This window comes from Berghia stephanieae, chromosome 4 (genome assembly GCF_034508935.2).
Source record: "Berghia stephanieae isolate SIO BIC M18660-M18661 chromosome 4, UCSD_Bste_1.3, whole genome shotgun sequence".
In the NCBI taxonomy this organism is placed as follows: Eukaryota; Metazoa; Mollusca; class Gastropoda; order Nudibranchia; family Aeolidiidae; genus Berghia; species Berghia stephanieae.
The window spans coordinates 61,625,464-61,636,615 of NC_088363.1; the positions used below are offsets into that span (position 1 = coordinate 61,625,464).

Consider the following 11,152-nt stretch of genomic DNA (forward strand, 5'->3'; position numbering starts at 1 on the left):
TATCTATTGAGAAGGTAGGTCACATTGGTAAAATATAAAAATAAAAACAAATACACAATCACACCATAAAATTTACTAAATAGCATCGGTTTACTGCTTAAATGACAAGACAATGTTAAATTTTTATGGGAGAGTGATAAGAAAATAAAGATTTATTTGCATCTTAGCAGACAAAAAAATTATGCCTATAAAAACATAGCATTTGTTTTTTAAAAGTGATCTGGCAACCCTAATTGAATAAGTTGATCACACACAAGACTTCTTGTTTATTCTTTCATTCCATGTCTAATAGCACTATCCCTATTAAGTACACAGACCATAAATGCCACCCCCCCCCCCCCTCCCCTTCCCCCAACACGTCAATAATATCAAAGGAATAATATGGTATAATCATCGTATGAAAAAAAGAACCCTGAGTATTTATATAGGGCAATATCCACTAAAGGTGCTCAAAGCTTTTTACAATTGGTCTCTAGCCAACAGGAACACTTTGTCATGTAGGACGAAACATGTTAATGTTGGGCGATATTACATTTTTTTCCGACAGAGACAACGCTGTCAATGGCCTATTTATGACCTCCGAGTACGATAAAAGGATCTGAGTAAAGAGCCTTTTCCAACGACTCAACTATGTACTGCTCAAAGCAAGACTCGAACTACAGACATTCCGGTCCGAATGCGAGTGTCATTCCACAAAATCTAATTGCCCCACATATAAATGCTCAGGTTTCTTTTTTTTTCATCCCACAACTTACTCGCTGGTTCCTGACTAGGAGTTTGAGCAGGCTGCATTCGAGCATTTAGCAAGTCTGTCAGTGAAAGCGGACCGTCATTGACTGATGGTAGTCCCAGATCCACGGTTAAAGAAGCACTCGGCTGTCCAATCACTGTTTCTTGTTGTTCCGCCATTGTCGAGTCGGATTTCGATTGCTGATCAAGAAATTGGGAAGTTAGGGGGCAGACACCGGTGTAAGATAAAGATTACTGAACAAGTATGTTTGAAACAGTGCCAGACAGAACAAGAAGGAAAAATACAAGAAAAAAAAAACATTTAAATAAATCAACTGACGATCGAACCTGAGACCTCCTGATTACCGGTAAAAACCGATTTTTTGGGATGGTTATTTTTTTTTCTAATACTTTTCTTTCTTGCTCTGCCTGGTACTGTTTCACACACACACACACACACACACACACACACACACACACTTGTTCAGATCGTGATCAAAGAATGGTAAAACGTATCACATAACATAACATGACATAACAACCGAACATGGTTAAAGGCTTAATTTAGGATTATATATCCTTTAAATGCCTTTGATATGAAAAATGCAATATGATCAATGAATCATTAAACAAATGAGTAAGGAAACATCAGTGGTCACATTTGAATCTAAGATGATACATCATTTGGTTAACCTACCCAGCCGTGACATCGTTTGGTGTATTAAATGTTGAGTGACTTCTTATTGTTTTTGAACACTTTCTTGGCATTTGTAACTTTCTATTGGATCCGTAACGTTTGCCAAAAGAAGTGATTACTTGTTTTGGCCATAATTTTAATTTACTACTTTTTATTTTCTTTGCTTTTATTTGTTAAGTTTTTTATTTCAATTTATTTTTATATTTTGTTATTATCTTGGCGTGGTTTAGAAGTTGACAAAGTTATAGCTTTTCATAGTGATCTCTCCTTTATGCATCACGTTCACCATTTATCAGTCTTGCCTTTTCGGTGCGACTCATACGTCCTGTATCGATAATATTGATCTATAATATTGGGGAAGAATGTGAAAGGAAGAAATGGAGAAATAGGAAAGAGATTACATTGAGAGAGAGAGAGAGAGAGAGAGAGAGAGAGAGAGAGAGAGAGAGAGAGAGAGAGAGAGAGAGGATCGTATAGATTCAAGATCATAAAACTGAAACCCCCGTTGACTAGTAACATCAACTTTACCTCTTTGATCAACCCATTCCCAGTTTACTGCAGTTCCGCGCGCATTCATATAACGTCAGCGTTGAATACCCAACAAAATGACCACACAGTGTGTTTCAAAGGATATTAACCCGTTAACTGCCCTACGCTGGAAAAACTCGCATTTCCAAATTTGGACAGAAAACTCGTCCTTCAAATATCGATCAATTTAAATGACCCTCATCTCGGCAAAAACTCTCAAACCTTGGACTCCATGAAGTCTCAGGTTTGAGAATTGTTGCCAAGATACAGGTCACTTTAATCGAGCTGGCCAATTTTTTTAATGCGAGCTTTTCCAGAGTACGGCAGTTAACTGGTTAAGGATCCTAAAGTGGATCCGTAGAGAGAGGCCATTTCTTAACAACAAGGCGAATTATCTTGACAATAGAAAAGGCACCGATTCAATGTATAATCTGAAGCCTAAAGTAAGAAGCTCTAGTTGCATTGGAAAAAATATCGAATAAAAACACTTATTGGGATTATCTATTCTCTCCTGACAAACATGCTGTACTATGACAAAACATCCTTTTATTTTGCCTAGATTTGAGGGTGTTTTCGGATAAAATAATGAGCCCATAGCAATTCGGGTTGTGACTGCAAATAAATTCGTGTCAGTTTGAAAGAATGAGAGTTACATAAGAGACACTGGGGAGAGAATTATGGGGATTTATTTAGACCTACTTCGTGATATGATGTCTGCAGGTTAATGCTGTAAAGGGAGGCTTTTATATCGGTAAAATGCTCACATTATTCAGAAGACTGATTCAAATAGGTACCTACATAGTTTTCGTATAAGAAGAACATGATTACATCATAATGTGTAAATAAGGACACGTACATAATATTAATCCGATCGTAATAATCCGTAATGTGTAAAGAAGAATAAAAACATGCTATTATTACATTCTAGTGTGAACATAAAAAACGTAAGCTTGTAAATAGCGTAATATCCATTAACGTACTCAAAGCGCTTTACAATGGGTCCCTGACCAACAGCAACACGTAACATGTAGGATAGTACATGACGCCTTTTAGGCAATAAATCAGAGGATAAAGACAACGCTGTTAACGGCCAGGTACTCATTTTACACCTGAGTATGGTGAAATAATGTGAGAAAAGAGCTTTTTCCAAGGACTCAACTATGGTCCGAGAGAGGCTCGAACCCAGGGCCTTCCGATTCGAAAGCGAGTGTCATACCACAAGACCACATAGCCACACAAAAAGTGAAAGTACATAATATAAATCACATTGTAATGTGTAATGAAGAATACGAACATGATATAATCACATAGTTATGTGTAAATAAGAGTTAAAACATGCCATAATCACATGGCAATGTGAAAATAAGAAACATAAAAATGCTATCACATCAAAATGCGTAAATAGCGTTAACAAATTCACATTTTAGAAATATATATTTTAACTTCGTTAAAATTTACAAAATGGGTTAAAAACAAATTATCATTAATGAAGATTCCAAAATAAAAACTTGAATTGATAAATAATGGAAATCAATGAACACTCAAAAACTTGATTCTTTTCCTATCGATCGCCATTCAACCGATTTGTAAGCATAGGCAGAAAGATCCATAAACAACCGCGTAGAATGTGTACAGGAGAATAGCATATCAATACCCATATGATTATGGGTCTTGTACGTAAAAGGGGCATAAAATGTCGCCAGCCGACATAAAACTGTTTTATTATTATTGCTGAGCGCAATTTCAACTCAGCGTGTTCAAAAGCGCTTTACAAAAGGTACCTGATCAACAGCAACACGTAACATGTAGAACGAGACATAGCGCTTGTTAGGCGATGTTACAATTTTTTTTTCGACAGAGACAACACTGTTAACGGCAGGTACTCATTTTACACCTGAGTATGGTAAAAGAATGTGACTAAAGAGCTTTTTCCATGGAATCAACTGTCATGTCGGGGAACCATTGTGCGGATATGTGGTCCTGAGGTATGACACTCGCCTTCGGATCGGAAGGTCCTTGGTTCATGTCCAACTCTGAGCGGCTTGTAGTTGAGTCTTTGGAGAAGGCTCTTTAATAACATTCCCTCGCTGTACTTAAGTGAGCACTTTTAGTTGATATTGCGCTATGCAATTGCTCTCGTTTTATTTGTGTTTTTTTTCTTTTTTTTTTTTGGTCGTCGTTCTGTTTGTTTGTTTATTATTTTTGGTGTGTTTTAAACAATTAGTTTTTGAAAATTTAATTTATAGCCAGATATGGGAATCTTGTTTTAAGGTCATTTGTTTTATGAAGGAGAAAATCATCCATTGTCTCAAAACAGTATTATGTCGAAGTGGCCTGGATGCTGAATTAATAGACAAAATCTGAGACGAGTTAAGATTGTTTGTTTTTTTTTTGAAAAACCCCAAAACTTGAGCTTTTATATAGAGCAATATCCACTTTACGTGCTCAAAGCGCTATACAAAGGGTCCCTGACCAACAGCAACACGAAACATATAGAATGAGACATAACACGTGTTAGACGATATTCCAAATTTTCCGACAGAGACAACACTATTATCAGCCAGGTACTCGTTTTTCACATGAGTATCGTGAGAGAATGTGAGTAAAAAGCATTTTCTAAGAACTCAGCTATGCTCCAAGCGAGGTTCAAACCCAGAACCTTCCCACTCGAAAGTGAGTGTCATACTACAAGACCATTTTGCCGCTGAAAGTGCGAAAAGCCGGGATTTCGCATTTTTTATCATTTTCAATGGTCAGTTTTCGACCTCTTGTTCACTTCGACATAATACCGATAGGTCACAAAATAGTATTGTTTAGTTTGTTTTTTAAAGATCAAACAAACAAAATTACATTGATCTGATCATTTCCAATTCAAATTCATTCCGTCATCTTGTTCCTCCCGACAAAAGACTACTTAGACTTAGATAGTGGGTCACTTAATGTGAAAACCACTCCAGAGAGGCGTTTTTGTAATCTGTCGATAAGGTAGCTTTTAATCCCTTTGGGATATGTAAACAAATCAAAATCGAAAACAATATAAGATGTTGCATTTTGATAGGTAATGTTGATGCTGAAGTAGGACAAAAGACTGCGGCTAACCTCTCTATGGAACGACTCTTTTTTTGTTCCAATGTGTTACGTCAATCTTACTCTGTCCCCGATGTTTGATTTTTTTTAATCATAAAATTTTGCATTCAAAAATAGACGTCGAGTAACTTTTGCGAAAATAAATTTTTAAAAAATATTTGTCACGTTTAGAAACATTGAAAATCCAAAATTTTATTGCAAAATATTTTTAAGCATTTCAACTCTTCTCCCCTTTTACAGAACCAACAAAGAATAGCGCACGTTTCAAGAGGAAAAAAAGATTAATTCGGTGTTCTAAAACGTTGATGGTATCTAGGTATAGATGAACACCGTTTTCAAATTTAATCAACAGCTAGATACCATTTATTGTAATTGTTCCAATGACTGTAAAGACGAAATTGAACTTCTTGCAAATGATCATTGTCATCTATGCTAAACAGGAATTGACGATCCTCTTCTGATCAAACGAAGATAACGCTTAGAAATAATAATCATTATAAATTTAATGGCGGCCATTCCTTTACCCACACTGGGCCCCTTGTGTGGAATGACCTGCCCAGAAGGATAAGAGAAGCAAAATCTATTGATAGTTTTAAATCATTGTTAAAGCACTACCTTTTTATCATTGCATTTTCATGATATTGATACGATATTACATACACGTTATTGATATCATCGTGGTATGCGTGTTATATATGTAACTTTTGTGTATTTATTTGTAACGCGCATTGAGCATTACACAGTGATGAAAATGCGCGATATTAATGTCATGTATTGTTATTATTATTATTATTAATGGAAAGCGGGCAAAAGAGGAGGCGTGAAAAACCGACTTCATAAACGATGATCTAAACCACCACTCCCTTCAATAATACTTTCCAATGTTAGATCACTTCGTAATAAGATAGACACCCTCACTGCTCTCTCCAAGTTTGATTATGATTATAAAAAATGCATGTATTATTTTACTTACGGAATCATCGCTTTCGTCTATGGACACCAATAGTAGAATTGATTTGGCAAATTTTACTTTGTTCAGAAAGGATAGAGACACATCATTAGGGAAAACGAAAGGGGAAGGTCTATGAAATATACATGAATGATAGATGGTGTAAAATTGTAAATATAAAAGATCAAATCGACACACCTGAATTGAACAAGTTTCTTTCTCTACGTCCACACTACTTGCCTAGGGGTTTCGGATTGTGATCATTGTTAATGTTTATATTCCACCTAGCGCAAAAAATTGATAAAGCATACCAATTACTAAATTAATGAGCATGTATCGTCATTACTACTACGCCACCCGGACAGTCCACTTATTATTGTTGGCGATTATAATCACTGTTAGCTGCCCATAGCTGGACTAGAACAGTCTGTTACCTGCAAAACACGAGGAAACAACACACTTGACCTGTGCTATTGCAATAAGACATAAGAACGCATACAAAGCGCTACGAAAACAACCGACAGCCACATCTGATCATAATACAATTCACTTAGTACCGACGTATATCTCTAAATTAAAAAGTGAGAAACCAACTGTCGTGTATCGCCATATATGGACTCCAGAGGCAATCCAGCGACTGAACGGCCTTTTTTTTACTGTACTCCGTGGGAGAAATTAATGGCAGAAGGAGACAGTATTGATGAATGGACTGAAGCTGTGTGGATTTGTGCGTGAAAAAAAAAAGAAATTAGGATATTTCCTAACAATGAGCCATGGGTTACAAAACGACTGAAATATATTCTCAATGAAAAGAAATTTGCCTTTATGAGTGGTGATATTAAACTAGAATTTGAAAAGGGAAAGGAGATCAGAAAAACAATAAAACAATTAAAGAAGAAAAGGTTGAATACAAAAACAAAATGGAGCGACAACTGAGATCGGGCTGCGCAAGGAAAGCATGGGAGATAATAAAGCAAATGGGAGGAGTAGACCAAAAGAAACGAACATTCCCACAAGGAAAAACGATAACTGATGTCATCAAATTAAATGAATTTTACTGTCGTTTTGACAGGCTCCCATCTGTGCACAACGGTGTGTCAAACAACAATAAGACAACTCCAGATGTTGAAGAAGAAACTGTAAGTTCACTCTTCCGGCGATGTAAAGAACATAAAGCGCCAAGACCAGACAACATTTTTTGAACTATTTTGAAAAACTGTCACCAACAGCTGGCTACAAACTATTTCAAAGGTCAATCGATGAACAATCAGTGCCAGTACGTTGGAAAACATCGAATGTCGTTCCAGTTCCAAAAAAGCGTTGCCCATCCGTATTGAACGATTTCCGTCCAGTGGCGCTTATATCGCTTGTCTTGAAATGTCTAGAAAAATGTTTTTAAATGTGAGCTCCTACAAAAATGTTATGTCCTGATATTGCTAGATCCGCGTCAATTTGCATACCAGCAACATCTCAGTGTAGAAGACGCACTTTTGACCGCCACAAATTCGATCGCAAACCACCTTGACCAAACGCCCTTGAATTACGCCAGAATCCTGTATGTCGACTTTTCGTCAACTTTTAATGCGATGAACACACATATTTTGCTGCAAAAGTTGTGCAACATGTATATTCCAAACTACCTTATTAAATGGTATAAAGAGTTTCTGACCCATAGACCACAGTGTATAAAATTGGGTGAAAATATCTCCAACAAAAGAACGGATGTCCCCAAGGCTGCGTAAGTTCCCCAATCCTGTATATCTTATACACCAACGACTGCAGACCATTCTTTGAAATTTTTTTTTCTTTTTTTTTTTTAACCTCAGGAATGGGAGACACCCAATGTTTGTCGTTGCTTTAACAATTTAGAATTATCTCCGTCTTTTAAATACGACAATAAACAGGTATAGGTATATTGACCTTTAAAAAAAAATTATTTGATATCGATCATAATATTAGTAATAATAATAATAATAATAATAATAATAATAATAATAATAATAATAATAATAATAACAATAATAATAATAATAATAATAATAATAATAATAATAATAATAATAATAATAATAACAATAATGATAATGATAACAACAATAATAATAATAATAATAATAATAATAATAATAATAATAATAATAATAATAATAATAATAATAATAATAATAATAATAATAATAGTAATAATAATAATAATAATAATAATAATAATAGTAATAATAATAATAATAATAATGATAATAATAGTATTAGTAATAATAGTAATAATAGTAATAATAAGAATAATAATAGCACTAATAATAATGATAAAGATGATAATAATAATAATAATAATAATAATAATAATAATAATAATAATAATAATAATAATAATAATAATAATAATAATAACGATTATAATAATAAATAATAATAGTAATAATAATAATAATAATAATAATAATAATAATAATAATAATAATAATAATAATGATAATAATAATAATAGTAATAATAATAGTAATAATAATAATAATAATAATAATAATAATAATAATAATAATAATAATAATAATAATAATAATAATAATAATAATAATAAAAATATATAAGACCCATCACCACAAATGTTTCACAATGCTACAATCGCATATTGGGTAAATATAAAAAAGAATAATAATGCAAAAGATTTATGACCCTAGTACACTCAAAGAAGGAACAAAAGTAAGAAAGTGAGACAAGAAAAACATCGCCGCCTCTGAATTATGATATTAATCGTACAGTCAAATGCAATGCACTTTGACATATGGGGCACTTGGAACGTGGCCCGAAGATGCACATATATACGAGTACATACATATACACATACATTCTTTGAAAATTGTTTTATAGTGAAATATGCAGATGATACTGCTATTTTTGGTTTATTAAATAATAAAGTTACCGAAAAATATTATTTCAAACAAATTAATATCTTCACTATTTGGTGTGACCAAAATCAGCTTGAATTAAATGTTGAAATAAACGAAAGAACAAGTGTTTGATGTAAAAAATAAAAACGACTTAAAATGTGACGATAGGTAAAGATGATGTTGAGATAGTTGAATATTTTAAATATTTAGGAATAACTATTGATAGTTCCTTCAAGTTCTCTCAACATATTAATATAATATCTAAGAAAGTTGCCCAAAGATTATATATCCTAAGGAAATTGAAAACATTTCAAGTAGGGAAGAAAACTATGTTAAGAGTTTATGACGCATTGATTAAAAGTGTAATTGCGTTTGACTGTACCATATGGTTTGGCGGATGCCGACTTAAAGAAAAATCAAAAATGTCAAAATCTATCAAAGAGGCAGCAAAAATTATAAACCATCCTCTTGATGGAATTGAAAGAATTCATGGAAAAGCAATAGAAAGGAAAGCATTCGCAATTACCAACAATAAAAAACATATTTTATACCATGAATTTAATCGATTACCATCTGGGAGAAGGTTTTGTCAGATAAAATGTAGAACTAACAAGTATAAATCAACGTTCGTTCCATCAGCAATAAAAATGTTGAATATTTCATATGGTACAGCAAAATCAAGTACTCTGTTGTGTTGAATGATTGACTGATTAATTTATTTAATGTTAGATTAATTGACCAATTGATTATGATGATAATATTATTTGGTGTCGAATTGACACAATCGCAGTAAATTGAAATTGAAATTAATCTATTTATGTTATGTATATCGCACGCGTGAAAGAAAGAGAGAAAGAAAGAAAGAAAGAGAGAGAGAGAGAGAGAGAGAGAGAGAGAGAGAGAGAGTGTGTGTGTGTGTGTATGTGTGAGTCTGTGTGTGTGTGTGGGTGAGTGTGTGTGTGCGTGAGAGAGAGACATGTGTGTATGTGTATGTGTGTGTGTGTGTGAGAGAGAGAGAGAGATAATAAGTAGGAGTGAAATATATGTTCAATGTAATAGTTATCATATAACGTAATAACAAGTGTAACTAAATGACAAATTGCCATATTTATGGACAATAAAGATCTAATATTATTATCATTATTATTATTATTATTATTATTATTATTATTATTATTATTATTATTATTATTATTATTATTATTATTATTATTATTATTATTATTATTATTATTATTATTATTATTTATTATTGTTATTATTATTATTATTATTATTATTATTATTATTATTATTATTATTATTATTATCATTATTATTATCATTATTATTATTATTATTATTATTATTATTATTATTATTATTATTATTATTATTAATTATCATTATTAATATATTAGTAGTAGTAGTAGTAGTAGTAGTAGATAGTAGTAGTAGTAGTAGTAGTAGTAGTAGTAGTAGTAGTAGGTGGTGGTGGTAGTAGTAGTAGTAGTAGTAGTAGTAGTAGTAGTAGTAGTAGTAGTAGTAGTAGTAGTAGTAGTAGTAGTAGTAGTAGTAGTAGTAGTAGTAGTATCATTATCGCCATCCTTATCTTAACACTGATATCTAATTAGTTTAATCCCTTATATTATAATATAAAACTCACAAAGTTAACATAATATGCAGTGCATTATCGTAATTTTCCCAGAGAAAATAAATGATGTATAATAATTTACTAACCGTTCCAAAGAAATGGAGATAATAAGAGGTGATTCCAACTGAACGTGGACGATGCTGACTTTATCCACTACCTCTCAACGTCACCATTATATACCTATACCAGTCAGCAGGACAGGCGTTGCCAGAAATTATTTTGCAAATATGCTAAAATTTGAGAACCCTTGCAGAATAAAATGCCGAATGTCTGATTATTCAAATAAGATAAAATCTATATCAACTCAAACCTCTAATTGCGAGTTTGATTGCATTTCAGCCTGATCTCAAATGTTATCGTTTTCACAAAAAATGAGCATAAACACAACTTCATTTACTGTTTTCTTATAGGAAATGGCTCTATCGGTAGTGATGATCATCAGATAAATAATTTGAGAAATTACCACCGTTAAAAGTCCCGTCTCAACATTAAGGAGTTGTTATAAAAACGAAGCCTTACTTTAACCTACTCCTCTAGTATCATGGCTTTAGAAAGCGATAAATCTATTTGCCCTTTCGTATCCAAATTTCATAAAACATACCATTTACGGATAGTACGCGATTGGCTATGAAGTTCAC

At 32.9% G+C, this 11,152-nt stretch overlaps 1 protein-coding gene across 4 annotated transcripts in view; it reads right to left on the minus strand.

Moving 5' to 3' along the window:
* The window catches only part of LOC144970963 (phospholipid scramblase 1-like), a 24,348-nt gene extending 13,666 nt beyond the window's left edge, over positions 1-10,682 (minus strand). For 3 of the 4 annotated variants that reach the window (XR_013645054.1, XM_078911186.1, XM_078911187.1), the window contains exons 1-2: positions 10,601-10,682; positions 756-930 (exon numbers count right to left, since the gene is read on the minus strand). Coding sequence is in view for 3 of the 4 variants with exons in the window: in XM_078911186.1 (XP_078767312.1) it covers positions 756-909 (154 nt within the window). In the remaining variant the exon portion in view is untranslated. Of the gene's footprint in view, positions 1-755; positions 931-3,248; positions 3,334-10,600 lie in introns of those variants that run through there. The other variant, XM_078911185.1, reaches the window with a different exon arrangement.
* Between the last annotated feature and the right edge of the window lie 470 nt (positions 10,683-11,152).